Genomic DNA, 27,920 nt, shown 5'->3' with positions numbered 1-27,920 from the left:
TTATTTCCCTCTTCCAGGGAAATGAAGTTGGATTTTATTAAGCTGATCTGAAATATAGAAAAAAAGGTAAATGTAAATAATAGATATTTTGTAAACTATCTTATGTTGTGTCGTATTAATTATTATTAACGTTGGAGCCTTGTGTAATTTACATTTCTACAAACAACTCTTGCGATATTTGATTGAACATTCCGTTATAGAGTTCCGTTGGTATGATTCTGTGGAACGGGAAACGAAAGCTACCAGAGGGAATTTTAAGATCTTAAAAATAATTGACAACGGAAAAGAGAAAATACCACCAACAAACAATAGTACACAAAACATAGAAAATTATAGACAAAACAACGAACTCAACAACAAATTGGAGTGATCACATGTACAGATACTCAGGAAGGGTAAGCAGATACTGCTCCATTTGTGGCTACCGTTGTGTTGTGTTAGTTAATATAAACCCAGTAATAAGTCTTTTTCATTTGGTCACATTCGGCGTCAAAGGACGGGATTTTAGTTTAGACATAAGAAACATGGCCACTATCATCTGTGAACACGGCTGTTCAATAACTGTTAACCAACTCGTGATGGCGTCTATAAAACTTACAAAGGGTTAATATCATCTCCACAACTTGGAACTCAGGTTTGAATAGCTTCCTTGTGAGTAGCAAGATATCATGATGGAAAATACAAGTCCTAGAATATCGATTCAAAAGGAAATTCAAAATACAGATTTATACTGCGTTAACAGGCGGTGATGGAATATTTCTTTATAGACATTGTGTTAGTCACTTTCTGCAAGGATATTTCATTTAGTACATGTAGTTATTCGTTTGATTGACACAACATCACAATATATAATCGAACCGATTTTTTATAACATCATTTTACAGAAGGAATTGGAAGAGTTGGCACGTTCACCAAAGGTCTTTGTCAAACTTAACTCATATAATTAACATTTGAAAATATGTAAAAAGTATTTTATCAGGACAAACACGTTTTTTACCTTCAAGCTTTAACTTAGTCTTTTTAAGTTCATTTATAACGTTTTCAAATATATTATGTACTTACTATAATCAGCAATTTCACTGTCCTTCTCGGACTCGTCAACTGAAAACAAGATAAGTCGTTAAAAAAAATCTCTGATGAACAAATTATTGTTTATGTGAAACAATAGGATACACAAAATTAAGATTCATACGATATTCAAAGATGTGAAGTGAAAAGTTGTACACATACCTCATTATCAATCGCTTGATGCTAGTTAAGATATAAGGATGACTTAATTGAATCTGTTGCATCCTTTATCTTAATATAGATATTGGAAAAGATACGTTCAACATAGTCACAGTAGGTATACATTTTCCTGGAAAAATATATATTATTAAATCCAGTAAATTTTCAAAAGGACTTAGTTCTCCTCCTTTTTTTGAGGCGTTTCTCTCCGTTTAAGTTTGTAACCCGGATTTGTTTTTTTTTTCTCAATCGATTTAAGGATTTTTGAACAGCGGTATACGACTGTTGCCTTTATTTAGTTTGATAAAAAAGAAAGTGAGATGTACAATAATAGCGTTCTTGTAATTCGATCGAGGTGGTGCTTTTTGTTTTGCGCATTCCATACACACATTTCTAAGGAAGAGTATTACGTACTTTTCCCGATTTCTTAAATGTTTGCAAGATAGCCAGCACAATTGTAAGATATTTCAAACCGTTGTTTTACTGCAATGTATATAATGAAGGTATATGGTTCAACAAACTCTAAACGAATAAATCATCGAATGAAAAAATTCCGCCTAACCAGATATTATATATTGATTTTACTTTGACGGATAGCAATGAGGGATCAAATTAAAACTGTAAACAATAAGAAGATTTTGTTTGGTTGCACAGCAGATACCTTTTAACTAGTAACCAAATTACGTTGACGTGATCAACTATTTTACCTAGGATGTATATCGTTGGGGTACCCAAATTGCACATATTTTGACAGTTTTATTTGCACCTAGGTTTATTATGATCCAGACACAAGATTTTATTTTGTGTTTATTTTGTAGAAGTATCCTTGTTTACTTTATGTTTACAACAATTGTTTCTTTAATTACCGATTGAGAAAAAAATCACCAGTACTGTAAACCAACCTATTTTCGTGGATACTTTATTTTGCAATTAACTCTTTCTATTCATTTTCATGGCGATTCATTTTGAATTTTTTAAATTAACTTGAAGTAATTGAATAAAGATCCAAATTTTACATATTCGCAAAAAAATATATTCGCGTTATTTTTCTACTCGCAAAAGCCGCGAAATAAATCGTTCACACATGTTACAGTATATGGAGTATATATATATATATATATATATGCGTATGACAAAAGAAGGAATTATGGCTTGATATAAAAGCATTCAATAAATGGAGAATATTTATGGTCACTCGATGGCATTTATGAACTAACTAAAAATAAAGTTCAATAACAAAAACACCAAACTCCGAAAATAAATTTAAAACGAAAAAACATTTAGCAAAGTAAATAATCAAATGCGCAAACACAGCACACGAATGGAAAAACCTGTCTTTCCAGATTATTAGCAGGCAAATATTGATGCAGGTTTGTGTTGCTCAGTTTTAAATGCTACATTTAATGTTTAGATATCATGTGTTTTCCATTTTTCGAAATAATGTCAAATAATGAGTTTGAGTTTTAAATGTTCTCATGATATGTTTTTTTTTTCTTGTCATTTAGACATATTATCAATTAAATGTAACACCAAATATCTGCAATTAACAGGTTTTGTCAAAAATAACATACAATGGGGGATCAACACAATTTTTTTATTTTGTTTTTACAATCTAATGCAATACGACACATGTTGACTTTACATACCTTTGAAACATGCTTTTAGTTTATTCCTATTCAAGATGGAAGCTATCAATGCAATAATTGACACCACCACACTTATTCCACCAATTGTACCATTAACTATTGTGTCAGCTAAAATAATAGATGTTGTGAAAATGCATACTGGTTCAATGTAATCAGAATAAAAAAATACTTTATTATGAAATACATATTATAATTGGTAGTTCGTGTCAGAAGCCATATCGGTTCAACCTTATAAAGCTTCTCTCGTACAACTGATATCATAATTCATAAGGTTTTATATTTGAATTCCTCTATTTGAATTCAATTAGAATGACATATTATTTCCTGCGGCCGAAGAACTTTTAGTGCCTCTAAATGAGTATAAATTGTATCTTTTAATAGATACATCTTTGTTAGTTTAATAATGTCTTCATTGTAATGTGAATTATTTACTCCCCACTTAGTCTTTTTAAGTTCATTTATAACGTTTTCAAATATATTATGTACTTACTATAATCAGCAATTTCACTGTCCTTCTCGGACTCGTCAACTGAAAACAAGATAAGTCGTTAAAAAAAATCTCTGATGAACAAATTATTGTTTATGTGAAACAATAGGATACACAAAATTAAGATTCATACGATATTCAAAGATGTGAAGTGAAAAGTTGTACACATACCTCATTATCAATCGCTTGATGCTAGTTAAGATATAAGGATGACTTAATTGAATCTGCTGCATCCTTTATCTTAATATAGATATTGGAATAGATACGTTCAACATAGTCACCAAAATTCAAAAGAATTTAGCCATAGGACATTCAGGAGTAAATATATCATTATAGTTCCTTGTCATCCTGATTAACTCATGTATGAAGTTAGTCTCTTTTGAACAAAAGAGAGTCGGCAAGAAAAAAACCACTTAACCTTTATATGAATGTCAATTGTTTGGTTCGATCGTCACTTATGAGTCTGTTGAGGACAAAACGCGCGTATAGCGTTATTATTATTATTGTCTCATCCAAGTTTCAATGAAGAGTGTGTTCAAACGTAAAAAATATGTTGTGGATCAAATGTTATCAAAAATAATGGGATTATAGTTTAGTACTACATAAACACATTTCGTCTATGTAAGACTCATAAGTGACGCTCATATCAAAAAAGTTATAAAACCAAAAAAAAAAATGAAGAGCATTGAGGATAAAAAAAATTCCAAAACAATTGTGCCAAATACGGCTGAGGTAAATTTTGTAAACAAGAAATTTATAGAAATGACCACATAATTCATATTCATACCAACACCGAAGTGCAGACTACTGGGCTGGTAATACCCTTTGGGACAAAACGTCCATCAGGCTATCAATAATCAACTTAAAAATATTGACAATTACTTGCCTTGATCATGATTTGTTTATATGTGATTGTCTTTCTTCATTTTGACTCTTACCCTTTAAAACTGTCGGTAAACTGCTAACTGTACCAACATTATTCCTTGCAATACACATATATTCTCCTGCCATCGACACTGACACCTTTCTAATTGTCAATGATGGTTCGCCAACAGTCGATCCTTCTATGTTCAACGTGCTTGATTTGATAATTGTATGAACATCGCCTGATGTGTGTCTCTGCCAATACACTTCTAGGGCTGGTGGAACGGCCTTTATAACACATTTAAGAATAACGTCATAACCAGCTACTGTAGAGAACGGTTCAAGAGGAACATTTACTTCTGGTAGATCTAGAATTATTAGAAAAATAGTTATCAAAGGTACCAGGATTATAACTTAGTACGCAAGACGCGCGTTTCGTGTACATAAGACTCATCAGTGACGCTCATATCAAAATAGTTATAAACCAAACAAATACAAAGTTGAAGAGCATTGAGGATTCAAAATTTCAATAAGTTGTGCCAATTACGGCTAAGGTAATTATATGCCTGCGATTTAAAAAATCCTTAGTTTTTCGAAAAATTCAAAGTTCTGTGAACAGGAAATTGACCACATAATTGATATTCATGTCAACTCCGAAGTGCTGACTACTGGGCTGGTGATACCCTCGGGAACGAAACGTTCACCAGCAAAGGCATCGACCCAATGGTGTACATAGTTATTAAATAGATATCAAAAGTACCAGGATTATAATTTAGTAGGCCAGACGCGCGTTTTGTCTGCATAAGACTCATCAGTGACGCTCAAATCGAAATATTTATAAAGCCAAACAAGTACAAAATTGATGAGTGTTGAGGATGCAAATTTCCAAAAAGCTGTGCCAAGTACGGCTAAGGTAATCCTTGACTGGAATAAGAACATCCTTAGTTTTTCGAAAAAATCAAAGTTTTGTAAACAGGAAATTTATAAAAATGACCACATGATTGATATTCATGTCAACACCGATATGTTGAATATTGGGCTGGTGATACCCTCTGGGACGAAACGTCCACCAGCAGAGGCATCGACCCAGTGCTGTAAATAGTTATCAAAGGTACCAGGATTATAATTTAGTACGTAAGACGCGCGTTTCGTCTACATAAGACTTATCAGTGACGCTTATATCAAAATAGTTATAAACCAAACAAATACAAAAGTGAAGAGCATTGAGGATCCAGAGTTCAAAAAAAAAAAGTCAGGTTGTTCAACATTTAGTATTGCATTGCCCATCTGGAGCATATCATTCATGTTATATATTTAATATGCTCGGTGCAATATTACATGATTTTTCTACCATTGCAATATTGGAAATACGTGGTTAATGATAGTAAATGTTATTTTCAAATACACCATATATGTTTTTTTCTTCCAAATACACAATATACATGCTATATGATATTTTACATGGGCATTTTATTTAAGAAAAACCCATTATATGGAACACTGTGAAATTGTTTAATTAAGTAGACCATATCTTTTTTATTATACCCCCGCTTTAAAAAAGGGGGGTATACTGTTTTACCTCTGTCTGTTTTTCCGTCAGTCCGTCAGTCCGTCAGTCAGTCCGTCCGTCCCATGAATATTTTTCGTCGCATTTTTCTCAGGCACTACAATACAAGGATTTCTGAAATTTGGTTTCAGGGTTTATCTAAGTCAGCTATACTGTGTGATGCGTTTTCAGATTGATCACTTGACAACTTCCTGTTTACCGAACACTTGTATGACTTTACACATGATAGCCAAGTTGAAAATTTTCGTCACATTTTTCTCAGGAACTACAATACAAGGATTTCTGAAATTTGGTTTCAGGATTTATATAAGTCAGCTATACCGTGTTATGCGTTTTCAGATGCATCACTCGACAACTTCCTGTTTACCAAACACTTGCATATTTTTACACTATTAATATTATTCACTTGCGGGGGGGGGGGGTATCATCAGTAAGCAGTAGTTCGCAGTTTCACTTGTTTATATTGTGTTTACATAACAATATTAATTGAAGCTTTGAGTCTAACACTCTTAGTTACAGGGTGCTTGTGACTTACACGACATATACGAGATCAGTAGATTTCATATGCGGAGATTGAGCGTAAAGTAGAGCAACATATAAATGTACAAATTGTGTATATATCGTATCAAGTTCCTAGCATATAATGCAATGGATTGATCCTACCGACAATAGTTATGTTTGAATTTAAAAAGTAGTTGTAAGGATTTAACATCTTGTTATCAATTCAAGTTTTAAAGAGTATTCGACTACTAACGTTCAAAAAGGTTGGTTTTTTTTCTCTCCTAAAAGCCTTTAATATATACAGATATATATGTCTTGCTGGAAAAACACGCCGTTTGTTTTTAAAGGATCGCAACTCTACTGCTAGCCGTGTATCTAAGACATGACACGCCCTACACTACAAACCAGTAAAAGCCTATATCTTTACTCAACTGTACTGAATTTTACTCAACCAGTCTGAATTGTTCTGACTTTTCTTTTTAACTGACATATATAACGACAGCCAACAAAATCAATGAATTATCTAACCTTACATTAGAAATATATCTATTACTATAATTTGGGATAATTTTTTGATATTATATATAGATTATATCAAAAAGGGATAAAATTAAAGAAATTAATAAAATTGTTTTTTTTTCAGATTTATGGTAAAGTATAAAATAATACCTCTGCTAGGGGCAAAATTATTAATAAGATCACACCTGGTCAGAGGTATTAAATTCTAATTTACAGGTTAGACGGTTTCCGTCTAAAATGAAAGTGGCCGCATTCGTGCTCATTCATAATATTGAAATGTATGTTGTATTTGATGATAATACAAAACATATATAAAGGTTGAGGATGAACACGTATGCGGCCGGCCACTTTCATTTTTGACAAAAACCATCTGAAAAGTTTTTTTTGCATATTTGATAGATATTTCATATTTAGCTTGAATCAGAGCGTTTTTAATGACTAAGTTAGTTAAAATCTTTCATATAAATTATCGAATCAATTGAAATAGACACCTAAATGTTTAAATGTTGTCCAAAAACTTTTGTTAGATGAATCTGAAATTTAAGGCCAAAATCGGCCCTTACTCCTTTAATTGAAATTAATTTTTACTGTTACTTTTGAAAACATTTCCTTTTTTTAAAAGGTTATCAACGATCAAGGATCTATTATCATGATTATATCAAATTTTTGATTTAACCAATCAAAACAAAGGTCTCAAAGCCCCAAACAACATCGTTTTTGTGTGTAAAACTTATTACATTAACTGCTTGATAAACGAATTAGGTATTGACAATTCACTTGGAAACTCAACATATACCCTCACGACACTTACCAAAGAGAAAATCCTGGAAAATCATAGGTCTGTTCTGTGTTCCTTTTGAATTTCAACCAGAGATGAAGAACTGGATCTTCCATCACTGTATTGGATACCTAAACTACATAAGTGTCCTTACAAACAACGGTATATTGCTGGGTCTTCCAAGTGCTCCACGAAACCTCTTTCTAAATTGTTAACATCTATTTTATAAGCAATCAAAGACGGGCTTCAAAGTTATTGTGAAACTGCCTTTTCTAGAGGGGGCGTGAATCAGATATGGATACTTAAAAATTCCAAAGATCTTTTAGAGTACATACAATCTAACTCTCTTTCATCTTGTTACAGTATTAAAACATTTGACTTTTCTACTCTTTAAATAAATATTCCACATTTCAAAATAAGAGACAAATTGAAAGAGTTGGTATTGTTTTGCCTCATAAAAAAGAATGACCAACGTAGATACAAGTATCTTGTCTTAGGGAGGGATAAATCCTACTTTGTAAAGGATCACTCTGATTCAAACGAAAAATTCTCTGAAACTGATATTATCAAGTTGCTTGATTTCTTGATTGACAACATATTTGTAACTTTCGGAGGACGTGTTTTTCAACAGACTGTCGGGATGCCAATGGGAACAAACTGTGCCCCTCTACTTGCCGGCTTGTTTCTTTATTATTATGAGGCTGACTTCATGCAGGAACTTCTTAGGAAGAAAGATAAGAAGTTAGCAATATTCTTTTACTCTTCTTTTCGCTATATAGATGATGTTCTTTCATTAAATAATTCAAAATTTGGTGACTATGTGGAACGCATAATTCCCATCGAGCTAGAGATAAAGGATACTACAGATACAGTTAAGTCGGCCTCATATCCTGACTAAAAATGCACAATGAGGGTCGGTTGAAAACAAAACTTTACGACAAAAGAGATGATTTGTGAACTTTCCATTTCTAAGTAGCAACATTCCGGCAGCACCTGCATACGGGGTATATATCTCACAATTGATACGATATTCCCGTGCTTGCATTTCCTATCATGATTTTCTTGATAGAGGGTTGCTCATCACAAGGAAGCTATTAAACCAAGAGTTCCAAATGGTGCAGTTGAAATCATCCCTTCGTACATTTTACGGATGCCATCACGAGTCGTTGACCGTTACGGAATAACCATTTCACAAATGATATCGGATATGTTCCTAACGTCGTAACTACAATCCACTTCCCTTTCATGAATGTGACCTACCGAATTAGACTATTTACCGGCTTTGTTATCACATAAGCAACACGACGGGTGCCACATGTGGAGCAGGATCTGCTTACCCTTACGGAGCACCTGATATCACCCCTAGTTTTTTGGTGGGGTTCATGTTGTTTATTCCTTAGTTTTCTATGCTGTGTCATGTGTGCTGTTGTTTGATTGTCCTTTTTCATTTTTAGCCATGGCGTTGTCAGTTTTTTTAGATTTATGAGTTTGACTGTCCCTTTGGTATATTTCGTCCCTCTTTTTAAAATTTATTAAGTTGCTTCATATGCTATTTTATATATGTATTAATAAAAAATATATTCACTCTCTATTTACTAAAATCAACTGACACCAACAAATCTATACTACGGCTTGATTTAATGGTGAAAATAGTCCAATTACTATAAAATACTTCTGAAACATTCAAATTTTTTTTATTAACATAAAAAACATTAGTCACAATTCATTTCGATTAGCTTGTTTTATTTAGATTTTAAAGTTGATAAACATGTATATATGTTTGTAAGTGTTGACGAATATTGTGTTTAAGTTATATCATAATTGATTATTGTGAAATTTTAATTTCAATACTATATTGAAAAAACTTTGAATTTCAAGTTGTTGTTTAGATTTCATTTGTTTTAAAAACATTTCCTAAATTGATAAAAATAAAAAATCAGTTGGTATTTACAAGGAAAAGATCTAGGCTGATTCAGACTTGGTCGAGTATGGTTCAGATTACATGTAGGTCAAGAATGGTACAACTAGGTCTAACATGGTTCAGACACGTATAAAATGGTTAAGAACTGGTCGAGTACAAGTTCATACTGTTAAGTACGGTTTAAACTGCAGTCGAGTATTATGAAGTTAATTTCAGACCAATTCAGACTGGTCGAATAAAAATCAGTACAGTCGAGTACAGATTTAGGCCAATTTAGAATATTACTGGCTTGTAGTGTTATAAGCGTGTATTAAAATTAAATTACGCCAACTAACCTTAAATTGAACGTATACGGTTCCACATGTGCGTGTGATATTTCTTGAAGCGTGTAGGAGGTAGATACATGTATTTTGCATATTATATATTTCATTAACAAAGTTACGCTGGCTGATATCTATATAGATTTCGTTAGCAGAGGGTATACACCTTACACACAATCTGTTTCAACTTAAATCAATACTATATACGCTTTGACACCACCGCCTCTAATTGCGGGAATTTAACGACGAGTACATATAGGCGAACTACCCAGCGATATGTTTCCGTGTTTGTAGATCATTGGATGCCAGTAAATACGTCTAATCTGGTTATTTTCATTCATCTTTGGGTCGAGATCATGGTTTTGTCGTATCTCCATGTTTAATCAAATACGCATGTAATGGATATCAAATAAAAATAATTACCTGCCTCTACAATCAATTTGATTGTTTTACTTGCAGTAACTCCAGCTGCATTTTGAGCATAACAACTGTAACTACCTTCGTTTGCAGGGGTAGTATATTTTATTGTTAGCGAAGGAGTCTCCACAGAACTTCCAGAAATTCCAGGAAATGTTTCATTTATAAATGTAACGTGATTTTGTCCGTTGATATTTTTATACCAGTAAATCTCGAATTCTTTTGGTGTTGCACGGACAATGCATTCAAGCGTGACTTCATCTCCATAATTAGCTTTCAAAACAGAGGAGGTTGTTGTGACTTGTGGTGTACCTAAAATGGAATGAAACTTGTTTTATTATCCATAATTCATGAACAGAATTTGTCTAATTAAAAAAAAGTCTTAAGGATTCTGTTAAGTGTTTAACTTGTGTAAGATTGTGAAGGAACCCAAACTTAAAGAAAATGATTGTGGGGGAAAAGTATCTATAATATATATATATCTATAATACTAAAATTACGAGGTCCAATTTGTCAGCCGTCATCGGGTAAAAACGACAAATCAAAGAATTCAACTTTATATATAACTAATATAGGACAATGATGTAGATTAAAAATTACACCACTCCAGGCCCTTTTGTTTTCCACATAATTAATAGTGCCAATCATTAACAAGTTCCGCGTCGAATCCGATACCGATACCAATAGTATATTCACCTGTTACCTATTTCCTTATCTGTACGTTCCGCATCTGACATGCGCACCATCACATCGGTGTATTAAGGACTTTGCTATATACACGGGTCATAATCACAGGGTTGACACTACTAAATTCAATCATTGTCAAAATGTTCCTTATGGTAGTATTTTAATCAGTAAGACTTTCTAAGATAACAATACGAATACTAAAAATCTGGACTTAAAATAAAGCGTATAGTTACAGTTTTCAATTTGTTAGCGGGCAGGACGTAAAACAGCGAATAAAAGAATTCAACTTTATTTACAATGCTGTTGATTGAAAAAATACTCCATTTCAGGACCTTTTGTTTTCCAAAAAAATTAATATTACCAATAATTGATAAATTCCAGGTCAAACAGAATGATTATGAAAGCAGAGAAAACTGTGTATCTTATAATCGGCATGACTTTATCAGATGACAATACCAATACTAAAATAAGGCTTACGCATAGTTAAATACTTTAATTCAGTCACGGACCCGCGATATCACGGGTCTGCTCTAGTGAAATATATAATTAAGGCTTATTTTAAGCCCCTTCTTATTTTGTTTAAAGCGCAATGTTCTGCCAAAAATGAAAGATGATTTGTCATAATCACAACAGCAGTTTAAATATTTAGAAAACAATTTTTTTTCTGAAACATTGTGAAACGAACAATTTTATTTAAAAAGCTCTTAAATGAATACACAATAACTTGATATGCCATTTCAAGTCCTCAATCCCCTGCGGTAAATTCGGCACTATTCGAAGTATTAGCTTGCTGTCAAATAGGATATGTTCAAATTCGTTTTTTTTTACATTTCAACACCAGCATCGCTCTGAATCCACTCAAAATTCTAAGAAGAATATGCATTAGCTAATGAATTTAGTATTAACATCATTAAGATGTAAGCTTGATGGTACCATTCTGTACGAGTTGCTAAATAAATTGATATTATGTTTTTTTTAAATGGAAACAGTCACCATACCTATGTAACTGTACTAAATGCGAATTTTGACAATAAATATCTTTCAGTGAAGCTCGAGATCAACATATGTGAAAGTTAAAAAATATGACACACTGATGAAACAATAAGTTCAAAGTCACCAGTGTCTGAGCAGAATGTTGATGAACCAGGGGTATGTCAAAGAACGTCTCGTCCTTATTCTAACAAAGTTCATCGGAAAGTACCAAAACCTTTTTGATAAATATCCGGATCAACTTCACAAATAATACATGATGACAAACGACAAAATTAGTTTACTCCCGTAGTAGTATAAACCATATATGGGTTCTTAAAAATTCTGAAGAACTTCTCGATAATTTTAAATATCGGTTTGTTTCTGAAATTAATTTTAACATAAATTTTGATTTAATAACCATGCATACCACCATTCCCCATGTTAAATTATAATTTTTCTTAATAGACATTCAACAACAAAATTACTTCCTATGTGCCGTTTGCATTTTCTGACGCCAAACACGCAAAATAATGAATATGTTTTTTTTTTAATTAATAGATGATTTTTGTGTGTTTTTGTAAATGTTTGTTTGTGTTGAGACTGTACTAAAGTGATGACGGCTGTAACAATATTTTGTCTATTTTACTCATTATGTATGTTTTGTTCACGCCAAACAAAATAACGATATTTGATGCGACTGTCATTTAAGTGAGAAGTTTAACGCTATAAAATCAGGTTCAATCCACCATTTTCTACACTTGAAAATGCCTGTATCAACTAAGAAATATGACAATTATTGTCCATTCGTTTGATGTATTTTATCATTGGATTTTGCCATTTGATTAGGGACTTTTCTTTTGGAATTGAGTTTAGTACTTTTGTAATTTTACTTTTTGAAAAGTATAACAAATGTCTCGTGGTTATCACTTTACGGGACAAGTTGACATTAGATGAATATGGCTGTAGTTATATCCTTTTTGTTATATAAAATATAGCTCTTCAATTTTTTTTTTTCTTAGATATTTTTGGTTTTCAATATGAGCGTTCCTGGTGAAGGTTAATCGTTAAAAGCTATTCAATTGTATGAAATTTACGATATTATTTAAAAATTTCTTTCTTTCTACTTTTGAAAACATCCAGTTATCTATGACGGACACTAACCAAGATTTATTTGAAAATAACTTTTCTAACTAGAGAAACTTTACCTCGTGTTCTTAGAAAACATTATTTACTGTTTTGAACTATTGCTAACAACTAATTGATATTCAATTATATACAAATAACTGTCATTAGTTTTTAAATCAAAAATATTCTTATATAAACAAAATGTGTGGAATATTGACTACGCGCATTGAACAAGAACCTTATGCATAACCTTGGATTACAAAGACAAGGAAAATAAGTAACACATTAGTTCTACTTACCACCTTTTACAAGTAGTGATGTAGTTTCACTGCCAGTTGTTCCAACAGCATTTCTGGCGAAGCATCTATATTGTCCAGTATGGAATGTGGTACTGTGAATGATTGTCAAAGACGGATTTTTAAGTGATATACCCTGATATCCAACTGAACCTTGGTTGAGAATTGTGTTTGTGTCAACTATTTCCCAATACACATTGACGATAGGTGGATCAGAAAATATGTTACAGTTCAGTGTTACATTTTCACCATAAACAGACTGATACTGATTCTGTTCCACTCTAACGATTGGTAAATCTAAAATGACAAAGGTGATAACAAGTGATTATTTATTTTTAATATTTATTTAAATTATAACAATGTTTTATTGTGGATAAGACAGTTTTTATGTAAAAAAAAAAGTACGATTGTTTTTACTAAAAATAAAAAAAAAACATTTACATTGGTATTAACATTTTATCAATTGAAGCAAGCACATGTATAATAAAACAAAATTAAAACAAAAAAAAGAGATCTATTTCAGATTCGAAATGAATATGTAGCACCCGGATAGCTATTTGTATTTTAAGGTATTTGCTTGAAATATTAATATTCGCCATAATGCAAAATGATGTGATTTTAGTTTCAATGTTTAAAAATCAGACAAGAAAAGATTTCGATGCATACAAATTATAAGAGTTGTGTCGGTTTAATGAATCTGAACTGCTAATCAAAGAATATACCTCCAATGACCTCTACAACAATTGCTTTACTACTTGCAGTACCAATATCATTTGTTACAAAACAAGTAAAATTCCCAGCTTCTGATGTAGTCACTGTCGGGATAAAGAGTGACGAGTTGTCATTACTACTTCCATATATGCCTATTGTCGCAGAATCAATTGTGGTAACAACTCCATTGTTATTCATTTTCCAGAACACTTTCCGAATAGGATATTTCTCATTGTACCTAATGCTAGTTATCAATGTGACCGAGTGTCCATGTAAAACCGTGTATTTGTCTTTTGCTACATCAATAATTGGATCTGTTAAAACAAGAGATATGTATTAACTATTGATTTCGTGTTGCTCATCGTCTAGTGGTGACAGTTTCATGCATTTTAACATGTTTAAGCGCCTCGGGAGCAACAAATTTCAGAGGTTCAATTGGTATTCACATGATACTGTTGTTCCAATTCTAATATTCGGTTGTTAAGTAGGCTAAGTTGTTTGTGATTTTGAACTGACACGACTTATAAAATGCGTTGCAACACATTTGTCTGTTTTATTAGACGATATTATAATCAGTTTTGAAAATAACTACTAATTGTAAAGATTAAACCCATAAACGGCATTTGTGATTGAACACAAAGGAATTTAAAATTAAATTTTAATAATTTTGAAAATCGATATAGAAAGATACTTATACTGTGCATTTAGAAATAAAAAATAAAGGATTCATCTTACTGATTTCTGTGCGGAAACACACAATCCTATATTGACTTTACATTCTGTTATTTAAATGAAATCATCAGAGTTTGAAAAAATATGCTAAACATTAAATAGTATGTATTTATATATTATTCGTTAGAAGAAGATCATTAATAATTATATGGTGCTCATCTTGTATATGATGAGTCTACCATATTCCTACAAGACATATACTGATTGCTTTCCGGTGACTTATCATTTGAATTCCTGTGCATATTTTATTAAGTAAAACGTGTTGTTATGTACTTACATTGATTATCCGATTGACCGCCTGATAAGCTGCGAGACTTTTTAATCTGTTCAACTGCAAAACAAATATACTCAAAATAATTACAATGAGCTGACATATAGGTCCTTTTTATATCTGTGATTATCAGTAAACATGGTAAAGTAATAATGAATAATGCTATAATAATTCGACAAAGGGAAAACGTTTATACATAACAATAAATAATACATATGAGTTCATTGATCTCTAACATTCATAATTTAGTTAGATAATTTGCGAAAATCATTTTAAAAATGTTGACATTATAGATATCACGACTATTGATATTTTTTTATTTTATATTTTCTGAGACGGTTTTACGATTTCATTTTTATTTTCTCAACATACCCTTTCATAGCCCTCAGAAGCATTGCTAACATAAACATTCATTTATACAAGTTCAAAAAAGAAAATATATTGTGTTAGAAACTTCCTTTTTTATGGTTTAAGTCTCTCTGTTCTGAATTGTCATTGGAGTTTAGTATTTATTGGGTTACATTTTGTAATGATTTGTCAAATATGTGATAAAACTATATATAATATATGAGCTGCGTCGGATAAAAAATGATCTTTTTCAAATGAATACTTATACATCTGTTAACCTATTTTTGGTTTACACATTCTGTCAAAGATCTGTAACTGTTTACAAATTGAGCACTTATAAGAAATTTGTAGAGAACAGACCGAAAATCTTTTATTTCGTATTTGGATATTCCTATAGCAATCTATGTCTAATGCATATATTGCGTAAGGCCGATTTCTATCCGACGCAGCTCAAATATCAACATCAGTAGCAATTGTAGTACCACAGCACAATCATGATTATCATTTTTCGGCAATAGTAATACAAGCAATTTTTAATTTTACCTTTTAAAACCGTAGGTAAACTTCTAGCAGTGCCGATAGAATTTCTCGCAATACAGGCATATTCCCCAGACATTGATGCCGACGTTTTCTGAATTGTCAATGACGGATTGCTGACTGTCGATCCCCCAATACCTAATGAAGTTGATTTTATAATTGTTTGATAGTCATTTGTATTTCTCTGCCAAAACACTTCAAGTGTTGGAGGTACGGCTTGTATACTGCATGTAAGTATAACTTCTAACCCAGTTTCTACTACTAAGTCTTGAAGAGGGACGCTTACTTCTGGGAGAGCTGCAATAAAGATAAAACAATGGACTGTTTCTTTGGTTTGTAAAAGGACATTCAATTAAATGGATTTATTTATATGTGAATGGATGTTAACAAATTCTATGAAACCTTCTAATGTCACACATTGTTTTTCAAAATCATAACGTTGTGGACATACATTTGTTTTCAAAATACTTTGTCACGGAATATCCATGATATGTGAGCCAGTCCATGAGAAAACGTAAACTATCAAAGTCGTTATGATATTTTTCAAAAACTGTTATATTCATAAAAAATGTTTTTTTATGTTAACTTTCATTAAGTTGGCAATGTGTCTCAAATTTGTCAGTGAAAATATAACAGACGTAGAAATTGCAGATTGTTTTAACTAATATAAAAGTGAAATCATTGGTTACCCGAAGCATAGGATGGCATATTTAGCGATATCATTAGTGTGCTGAGATCATTCGTGTTTCGATGAATTCTATTTTGATTTTTGTTTGTTATAAAAAAAATTCTGTCATGCATAAACGTAGACACATTTATGAATTGGTTGCTTTTTTTCAATCTAAATTTATTTGGACCACTTGGAAAACATAAAATTGCCATCCCATTCATTTGTCCTTGATTTTGATATCACTTAATTTGTAATTTCCATGAAGGAGAAGATGAAAGGTGCCAGTAGTAGAGCAGAAACAAATTCATCTTCAGTGGTAACATGTTTGTGTTGCAACGTCTTGAGTTTCCGATGTAAGTGTGTGGACGTGTGTATATCCGTATCACTTTTGTTTTTCCTCAACTTAGCAGTATTGAATGATATTGTTCCTTTGGGATTTTCTTTCTCTTTTATCGCCTTTTTTTAATCACATTTAGCGATTTTACAGCGATTAAGTATATTTAATGTTACTATACCTCAGCTTATTTTTTTCTGTATAAAAAATAATAAAATTGTTGTGCTATTTCATTCCACAGACTATTTGCCCGTCGATAGTTTCAAAGACTATTACCCTGGTTAATAGTTTTATAATCATCTTTCCCTTACTTTTTCATGCTTGTTTTTCATTGGACAATAATGATGTCATGAACTTTTCTGCTTTGATTTGTGTGCTTGGCAACGTCAAACTCAAATATCGTAAACGGTATAATCTGTTTGTGTCGAGTGTAATTTCACTTACAAGAAGAAATTATAAAAGAGAAAGAAAATCTTTGCACGCTTTTTTTAAAGACCTAAAATATAGTACCTTATTTATAATATGGGTTTGGTCGTCGTATTCTAAAACTGTATTTGCGTTTGGTGTACTTTAGCTAGAATTTATTATAAACACGGAAAGTTTAACACAAGTATTTTAATCATGTTAATAGTCTTGATTACATTGTGAAATATTTACAAATTCAACGCGAACTATAAAAAACGCATAGTTGTGCATGTTCATCTTGTAACATTTTTTCTTTTCTTTCAGATGATATATGTACACATTTAGAAAATTAATTAATTTGGTATATGAAAACACGTAATGACTGTGTAGTTCAGTAAAATAAAACACTTAATGACTGGTTGTGCGGGTAATAGAAAGTTTGGTGTCCCATCGCATACCAACTATTACTATCGGCTTTGCCACGAGCAGTAGTTGGTATCTCAGGGACAACAAACTTGCTATAACCCTCACACCCAATCAATAGGTGTATAATATTAACATAATTGATAATAATTACCTGCCAGCACTATCAGGTTAATAGGTTTACTTTCAGTTACTCCAGCTGTGTTTTCAGCAAAACAACTATAATATCCTTTGTTTGCAGGGGTAGCATACTTTATCGTTAATGAAGGTGTCTCTATAGAACTTCCGGATATTCCTGGAAACTCCTTATTTATTAAAACTATTGGAGAAATGTCGTTGTTTCTTTTTATCCAGTAAATTTTCGTAGCTTGCGGAAATGCGTTTACTAAGCATCCAAGCGTGATCTTATCGCCGAAGTTTGCCTTCAGAACCGATGATGTGGTTGTAACAGTTGGTTTATCTACAAAACAATAATATTTGTTTTGAGATGAAACACATAATTGCAAGAAACTAAATAACTAATTCTTTGATGTCAAACACTAAAAGGCTTTTTTCATTTTGTCAGTAACGAACCTATGCGACAACTTTAAACTCTCTTATTATATCAAAGGTGTAAGAATTATATTACACAATAAAAATCGATTCACGAATGCATTTTACTGTTAATATTTTATTACCTATATGATAGATCAAACACACAGTTAGTATATCAAAACAACACCACTTCAGCATATTAAGGCAGTATCTACCACTACAGGGAGATAACTCTGGTAATTCAGCTTAACGTTTTAATCATTTTGTATTAAAATATTAAGCTTCTCAATGATCAGGATGAGTGTTTGTCAAACTACTATATATCCATGAAAATTTTACGAGAAAGCGTTTGATTCATTTTTTTTGGAAATTTTTATATTTTTGACAGCAGGTCAAAATAAATATTTTGTCAAAATTTTATGAAAATTAAACGAGCCAAATTACTTTTGGTCAAGGTGGTGGGTACCACCTTAAGGAAGGAATGTATATCATATTCGTATGCAAGTATAACAATATCTATAGAAGGCTTACCGCCCTTGACATGTAATGTTGTAGATTCACTAACAGATGTTCCAACCACATTTGTAGCGAAGCATCTGTAGGTGCCGATGTGGGTTTTGGTATTATAAATGATGGTCAAAGACGGATTGGTAGATGATATACCGCGGTATCCAAGTGAGCCTCGGTTTATTATTGTTTTTATGCCATTTTGCACTCTTTCCCAATATACATCAATGATAGAAGGCCCCGCAATTACATTGCAATTGAGTGTTACATCTTCACCATATACAGATTCATACATTTTCTTTTCAACTCTAACGTTTGGTACATCTAATTAAAGAAAAAGAAATGTGATGCTCAATACATTTGATTTGTCTGAGTTCTATATATTTGATCATTTCAAATATATTGACGATGTTTGTGAACAATTTACAATTTCAAAAAAACACAAATGTAGCATGTATAAAACAAAGAGAAAATATCACGTTTGAGGATTATGATATGAAATTGTTGCTTTTGTCAATTTGTTAGGTTTCATGTTTGAAAATAATTTAAAAGCACAAAAATACTGAACTCTGAGAAAAATTAAAAAAAAAAGAAAGTCTCTTATAAAACGGCCAAATTAAAAGATCAAAAACATCAAACAAATGCTTAACAAATGTCATATTGCTGACTGGGTATATGCATCTTCTAATGTAGGAAAGTAGAGCCAAATATGTAATACTATACATGCTATAGAAAGGTTACCTTCGAGAAGTACAAATATTAAATAGGGGAAATTGTTTATGGAATGATAACTCGAATACTCGAATATTCGGACAATATCGGTAATTTTCCTTATGTCAACAGATCTATTACTTAACCTTGGGATGTTCAAATAAGATTTGTTTCTAACAAAGTAATAAATCATCAATCGAAGGTTTTTGCAAAAGTAAACGAGTTCAAACTATCAATCATTGTACACATACCACCCCAGATCGCTTAAGTGTGTCATGGGTTTATTTCTAATTCAGGCAGATTTTTTGGTGTTTTACATTAGATTCGAATCATTATGATCGTAGATAATTATAAAGAGTCCAGATACTCTTTGAAGAAAATGGTTGAAAGTTGACATTCAAAAGATGTTCAAAATGGATAAGTCTAAATCTAGAAAAGGACAAAACGACAAGACAGATGCATTTGCCTACAAGAGGGGACCTTTTCCCGCAACATGTTTAACCCCGCCACACTATGTATGTGCTTGCATGTCCCAAGTTAGGAGCCTATAATTCATTTTTTTTGTGTTAGTTTATGTGCTACATATTTGTTTTTCGTTCATTTTTTGTACATAAATAAGGCCGTTAGTTTTTCTCGTTTGAATTGTTTTACATTGTCATTTCGGGGCCTTTTATAGCTGACTATGTGGTATGGGCTTTGTTCATTGTTGAAGGCCGTACGGTGACCTATAGTTGTTAATTTGTGTGTCATTTTGGTCTCTTGTGAACAGTTGTATCATACCACATCTTCTTTTTTATCTTTACATGACGTACTTACCTCCAATTACCTGTACACTTATAGGTTTACTTATTGCAGTTCCCCTATCATGAGTAGCAAAACAGGTAAAATTTCCAGCTTCAGATGTAGTTACAGTTTGGATGGTAAGAGATGGATTCTCTATGCTATTTCCAGATATCTTTTTAGTGTCAGAGTCAATCGTTGTAACAACCCCATTGTTTTTAAGCTTCCAAAATACTTTCCGAACAGGAGGGTTTTCCTTATTGGATTGAATGGAAACCCTCAGTGTGACAGAACGACCATAGATTATCTCATATTTGCTTTGATCTACTTCGATAGCTGGATCTATTAATACAAGGACTAATCAATCTTTCAAGGACTATAGAAAATTCAAAACGTAAATTCCCTTATCAAATGACAAAATCAAAAGCTAAACTACTAACTTGTATTACAGTCGTATACAATATCGTTTTAATGATAACAATGTGTGAACAAAACAATAAACAACATAAACAAAAAAAAACATTTTTGCTCTGGAAGCATCTGGTGTTGCAATACTGCATTTTCAGACATTTTGAAGATATGTTTATTAACATCGAAAATCATTGATATAGCTAGCATGGCTATAAATTCATGTTCATCATGAAAGTTATCATGTGTACGTTAAATATATTCAGATGGTAATGTTTAAGATGTCCATGTTTTATACATGTTATATGTTATAGTCTTGGAGAGACGAAATTTAAAATGTATCAATCGGTCATAAGAAGTGCTCTTAACCAAGACGAACTTACAAATATAGAAGGATGAACAACAACCTCGTCGTGCTTACCTCCAATTATTGTAAGACTGATAGTTGGACTGTTAACAGTCGATGTTTGATCTGTACCATAACAAATGTACTGTCCAGAATCATCAAATTTTGCATAATTAATAATCAATGAAGGATTTTCCTGAGTCATGCCTTCCTTTCCTTGTCCCTTTTTAATTGAAACCAATCTACCAGAGATTTTCTTTCTCCAGAAAACGTATACATTAGGATATCTAGGATCTGGTGTTATTCGGCAATGCAGTGTAACTCGAGATCCATATTGTTCTGTATAAGAGGGTTTGCTGATACCGACTGCAGCTTTTCCTAAGGAGAATAAGGCGGAAAGCTAACTTTCAAATAATCATTAAAAAGAAGTGCTAATCCCAACATGGCAAAACACGACAATTAAGTACACAGAAAAACGATAGTCAGATACTTTATAACATAAATCGTTATTCATACGTAATAAAAGAAACAATTGTTCATCGATGCTAAAATCGAGAAAGAAAAAACATACACAAAAATCCAAGATGACATCACAAACATCTTACAGTAATTACACAGACTTAAACGGAGCGTAACACATTCTGGAATGAGAGACAACCAGTAAATTCAAATTTAAGTCCACATAAACTTGCAAGAAGTGAGTTGAGGAACATACATATCATATCAGTCAAACAAGTGGTTTCAGTTAAGCATTGGATTTACTAAGACTTCCTCATTAATAGTGTAAACAGTTTGAAGAAATACTCATAAAATGTCTATAAATAGATATAAGAAGATGTGGTATAAATTTCGATAAGACTACAATATGGAAGAACGCAACGTAATATTTAAGCAATATATATATTTTTTAAGTTATATAATAGGGAATATGTACTGCTGCTGTGTTGGTACTTGCATGAGAAACACAAAGGGTGCCACATGTGGAGCAGTATATGCTTACCATTCCGGGGCACCTCAGATAAGCCTAAGTTTTTTTACGGTTTCGTGATTCTGAGTCTTTAGTTTGCTAAGTTGTGTTATGTGTACTGTTGGGATTTCTGTCTGTTGGTCTTTTTTTACGTTGTGTGTGAATGTCTCTCTGGTATCATTTGCCTCTCTTGTCCATTGTGAAAGTAGTTTTTAATGATACATGTTACAATGAAATCAGTTGCAAAATCAATCACTATTCAATGAAATCGAAGTGATTAAAAGGTAAAATCACAAAAATTCTGAACTCAGAGGAAAATTTAAAACGGAAAGTTCCTTATCAAATGGCAAAATCCAACAGATTTAAAAGTTAGCGGTGGTTTTTATTTTTTCATAAGGAAACACAACTTCCGTAATGCAGTTTCAAATTTATGAGTTTGACTGTCCCTCTGGTATCTTTTGTCCATCTTTTATGCATAACATGACCTTAATGAATTAGTAATAACATGAAATGTATGTTTCATTATAATACTTTATTCTGATTGGCTAACTGCACATCACGTGTTATTCCTTAAACAATTGCATTACTTAATAAAACTTATCATTCATGATAACACGTGGTCCCAAAATAAAGTGCACAGGTGAATTAAATAATAAAAATATATAAAATTTGTGATTTCATGATCATAGCTAAAAAATGTAATCATAAGTATTGAATGCTTTTTTTTTGTAACTTAATAGGGTTGTAAAAGCGTTGACCGTGCGCACATTTTTAAAAATGAAGCACTTACGCGGTCAACGCTTTGCACCCCAATGAAGTTACAAAAAGAAGCATTCAATTCTGAATGTCATAATAAACAAGTGACCGGTGAAAAATAATGGTATTCTAATTATTGAACCAATGCATACAAATATCATAAACTTAGTCTTCTGTGCACGATTTTATCATATTTTCTTTTACTAAATTGCGTATAATCGTCAATTGTTTTTTTCAATCGGTCACTGTTGTTGTGAAAATATGGCAGGTAATTAAAGTTCGTGTTTTGAAGCCGAAGTTTAACGATTGTCACCTGTTTGTCAACAATACACAAAAAAAGTATGGATATTGAGCACGTGTTTAACATATACAATCAGATAATAGTTTATTTTAAGGACATCCATGCGTATTGCGATCACCGGGTTTTTACGAGTCGGTTCACACTGAGGTCACTTTGCATACGGAAAATATGTCGGGAATTAAAATAGAGTAAACTTCTTCTAAAGATGAACATATTAAAGAATGTTCTTCAGAAAAAAGTATATATACATAAGTTTTATAATGAAAACTATCCATTGAGTTATAAGAAAAAAAATTTAATTTGAGGTTTTTTATGACTTTAAGTATTTTATATTTGATGTGTTGAACATTTTACCTTAGATCGGAAAAACATATCCGCACTAGTTCCTTATAAAAAATAAACAAATAAATCGATAAAAAATGAAACAAATATTCTCCGAACAAGTATGCAAACAGAAACATGAGGGGAAAAGGACTTCTTATTTTTGTTTGATTGAATTTCACTTACCAATTACAGTTTCCACGTGTAATGCATAAATAACTGTAAAATAAGAAAAAAGATATTGCATATAATATAAAGAATAAAGAAAAATATTTTGTTTATAATGTCTCATACAAATGAAATACGACTGTAGTTTAATCATCTTATCATCTTGTTGAGAAACATAAGTAGCAATTTCATACTGGGTAGTATTGTCCCGGGAGATAATGTTTTGTGATTTTGTGATTATGATTTGGTCCTGAATGGATGATACACGTTGAATATGTCCCGATTGACATTATTTATAAGGGACCATTGTAGTGCTTTACCCAATAACTATCTTGCATTGTATATTAGTACTTCGTTAACTTAAGATAAAAAATGTGTGTTATTTGTCTTTTTAGTTCTTATTGTGTGGTAAATATTAATATATTGGCGGGCACTTTTCAATTGAATAGATTGACTTGATAGTAGACGTATGGTCGGTCTTTTCCGATTGATAGTAAAACCCTCGCCAAAGTTTGGCGCCCGATTAATTTTGCATAATGAACAAATACACAACAACGTCTGGACGGACAGGAATTGAATCCCTTGCCTCGTGTACAGAGAAAGCTACGTTTTCTGCACATTAGGAACCCTTCCAACAACTTATTGAGGGTCACAAGGTGACCTTTAGCAAGACAACATTTCTGCCCCTATCCAATGTACTCGCAGTTTGTTGGTGCAGTACAAATTTCTCGACCTTCGTCCCGGAACGCTTCTATAATAGAACAAGACTTTCGTATGTGTTGTTAACTTGGTTTCATCCTGAACATGCATGAAATAGTTGCCACATGATTGTAAAAAATCTACAATAAATCATTCTTAGTCTTCTAGTTATTTTGTTACATGGAAAAAATAGTGAAAAGCGCTTAGAAACATGCAAAACTGACACATTCGAGTGGTTATTTTTCTAGTTATATACTAAGTCGAAACCATACGATTACCTGTAATCGTTAATATGTTTTGTTTTGCATAGGATTCCTCGTTTTGCATGAAACAAAACTCTATATTTGTAATTTTAGTACTCTATAGAAACTATATTCCTGTCGTGTAATTGTGTCATGCTAGTGTTATGTTTAACATTACCGGAAGAGTGGGAGGTTTAGCTAGCCAAAACACCAAGTTCAACCCCCCCCCCATTTGTTTTTTAATTTCCTGACCAAGTCAGGAAATTGGCAATTGTTTTCTAATAGTTTGTTTCTGTGTGCTTTGCATTGTCATTTGGTTTTTTTGTTCACTTCGGTGTTTCTGTTGTTTCGGTGTTTTTCTCTAATAGTTGATGTGTTTCTCTCGGTTTTAGTTTGTAACCTGGATTTGTTTTGTCTCAATCAACTTATGTTTGTCAAACAGCGGTATAACACTGTTGCCTTTATTATCAGTCAAACCATAATGAGAGTTGACAATTATTCGTCCGATCGCTCATCCATATTCTCTAATAGCATTATACAATCCAGCATGTATCTTAGCGTGTTTTTTTTTTTTCTTAAATAGGAGATAACTTTTATTGTTTTTACATATAATATATCCGCATAAAGATTTCATTTACCTATGAAAAGGAAAAGTGCAACATCCGAAACACGCAACCGCTTTGTCATTGTCTGAAATAAAAAAAAAACAACATTGTATGGATTTAAAATATTTTGAACTACACTCATTATAAATACGCAAATCCATTGATTTATCATTTGTGTATTTTGGAAATGTATTTGTCGTAGCATATTTCAGTAGCAGTGAACTCTTGGATTGCAGAAAATATATATAGTATGACTTTTATTCAACAGCACATGCTATTCGATAACGTGGACAGTCGGTTCCCGGTGGTATTATAAACTCACTTTATATACAGTGCTTTGGAACTACTATTACACATCGGTCTTGAATGTTTTGTTGATTCTAAGAAAATATGAAAAAAATAGAGAAAGTGTTCTATACTATCACAGGAAAAGCGGACCAAAGACGAATTTTATTTCCCCTCTTGTCATTTAGATCTGGATAATTTGTTTCAATAATGCTGTCATGTCTTGTCTCAGTATTTCAGAGGTTTTTTTTTCAGCGGTTCTAATATAGCTAAATTAAAAAAGTGTGTTAAAATCAGATAGAGTTATTTCTGTAGACTTTTCAAATTTTCTTTGTATTTTGTTAACTTCTTCCATACGATAGATTTTCCACCAAACAGTGACACATCATAGTGCTTTTAATCGGTGATCATTCATATACAAATACATATAATGGTTTTGCGAATCACATAGCACAAAAGGAACAGATCAATTACATTGAAATCTGCTAAAAGTGGGATCTGGTTATAAAAGATAAAATCAAATACGAAATTTAAAAGCATCTCCTCTTACATTTAATGCGTTTCCCTCGGTTTTAGTTTGTTACCCCGATTTTGTTTTTTGTCCATGGATTTATGAGTTTTGAACAGCGGTATACTACTGTTGCCTTTATTTAGAACAGTGCGCCAAAAGTTTACCAGCAGTAGCATCAACCCAGTAGTTGTAAAAAGCTTATCAAACACACCAAACAACATTTGCGCGTTCCGTCTACATTCAATCAATCAGTGGTTTTGGAATAAAACGGAAAATAATTCAACGATGAATTGAAAAAAAAAAATATATAAGGATCATTGAAACAAAAACTAAATGCTATGCCAAAAACGGTTAAACTCAACTATGCATATGAGAAAATATTCGAAGTTTTACTATAAGCAGAACATTTTAAGAAAATGCTGATATCATTGATATTGCATACCAGCGCACAAACTGATGACTATTTAACTGGTGACATCCTTCAGTACTTGTATCGAGAAAGTGGTTTATAAAAAGTTACACTTTCTGCAGCATGAGAAGTATCGTTTAAATTGCTGATTTAATATTACGTTGTTGTAAAACATTTTAAAGTGCTGACAATAGTTATTGTGCATGACGAAATGTTGATAAATCATTTATATTCTATATTGAACTATCACAAGATCATATCTTCTTTTAAATCAACATGTATATATAAATATGACATTTGGATATAATTCAAGATTGTGCCCTTCAATATACACCTCCTTTAAGATACGACTAACCGTATTATTTGTAGAAGTCACACGATGATAGAAATAGATAGATAGATAGATAGTTTATTCTCATAAAACCATGCAAGTACAAAGGTTACAGAGAAGTTAAAACTATCAACACTTTAACTGAAGAACAACATGCAGGCATTTTTGGACATCTTGCAAATATCATGAATGTTATGTCAAGTAGTTAAACTGATAGTGGTGTAAACACACATCAGCAATTCAAAAACAACATTGTCATTAAATATAATAGTGTAACATGATATCAATATCAATATAAATATAAGCGAGTTCAGTACTTTTGGTTTAGCTCGTATGACATTTCACTAACTTTTAATAAAAACAAAATCGAGAGCACCTTTTATTTAAGGTGATTTGGCGAAGCAATGACTTCGACTGCTTTGATTTGAAAGGAAATTCAAACTTAATGCTTCCTCTTCAAATTAAGAACACGTACTATATCCCATTTATTCAACTGTTTACCATTAAATTTTCTATATCTTTACAACCATGCAAGTTGTTAATTTCCTCGGGAATCACACTGGACAAAAGTAAGAACGTTTTTTTCTTATTATGATATAACCTGACGAGTTAAGTTTTGTTCAGCTGCGTCTAAAATACATACATATAAAGTCGGTTAGAAGAGCGTCTGATATTAAAGCCAAATATCATTGCCGATGATATGTGTGTATGAGGTCAGCCAACAATTTAGTAAGCCAATGAAGATCAAACTGAGTGTACAAAGAACATTATTCTATCCAAACAATCGATATTTGATCGTTGGCTGTTCAACAATAACAGTTCGTGCTGTTAGCAAATAGCTTACATAGGTAAAAATTAAATCACCAAAATACTGAACTCCGACGAAATTTCAAAACGGAACGTTTCTAATCAAATGGCAAAATCAAAAGCTCAAACACATCACTACAGACACATTCATAAAAGTCGATTAGAAAAGCGTCTGATATATTAATAAGACGTTTTTGATGGATGTATCTAGTATGCGGTTCCAATTCAAATTTGAAAATTCGGGAATAACAATGCAATGTATTTTTTTTTTTTATTTAACATGGAGATTTTTACTATCACTTATTTATTAACTGTCAGACTTTATAAAGCTCAATACATGTATATGATGGCTATTAAAGTCTGAACTTGAGAAATTCATACGGTAACTGCATACACACCTTCATCTTCACAAATAACAAAAAAGTGTAAAACAACTGCTTTAGGGCATTCTACTTCATACTTGTCAGTCTGCAT

General features: G+C 32.0%; 1 protein-coding gene across 1 annotated transcript; it reads right to left on the bottom strand.

Annotated features, from left to right (window-relative positions):
• LOC139504330 (immunoglobulin superfamily member 10-like) lies at nucleotides 1-27,920 on the bottom strand. The gene is made up of 16 exons (XM_071294400.1): nucleotides 27,845-27,920; nucleotides 23,576-23,608; nucleotides 21,120-21,422; nucleotides 20,327-20,632; nucleotides 18,824-19,123; nucleotides 17,913-18,218; nucleotides 15,933-16,223; nucleotides 15,048-15,101; nucleotides 14,050-14,352; nucleotides 13,331-13,624; nucleotides 10,254-10,559; nucleotides 4,299-4,592; nucleotides 3,364-3,402; nucleotides 2,874-2,981; nucleotides 1,063-1,101; nucleotides 1-47 (listed from the first exon to the last, which is right to left on the bottom strand). The coding sequence occupies exons 1-16, from the start codon at nucleotides 27,918-27,920 to the stop codon at nucleotides 1-3; spliced, it is 3,099 nt and encodes a 1,032-aa protein (XP_071150501.1).

The sequence above is a fragment of the Mytilus edulis genome, chromosome 14 (genome assembly GCF_963676685.1).
Source record: "Mytilus edulis chromosome 14, xbMytEdul2.2, whole genome shotgun sequence".
In the NCBI taxonomy this organism is placed as follows: Eukaryota; Metazoa; Mollusca; class Bivalvia; order Mytilida; family Mytilidae; genus Mytilus; species Mytilus edulis.
The sequence above is the reverse complement of the archived record's forward strand: the minus strand, read 5'-3'. Positions and strand labels throughout refer to the sequence as shown.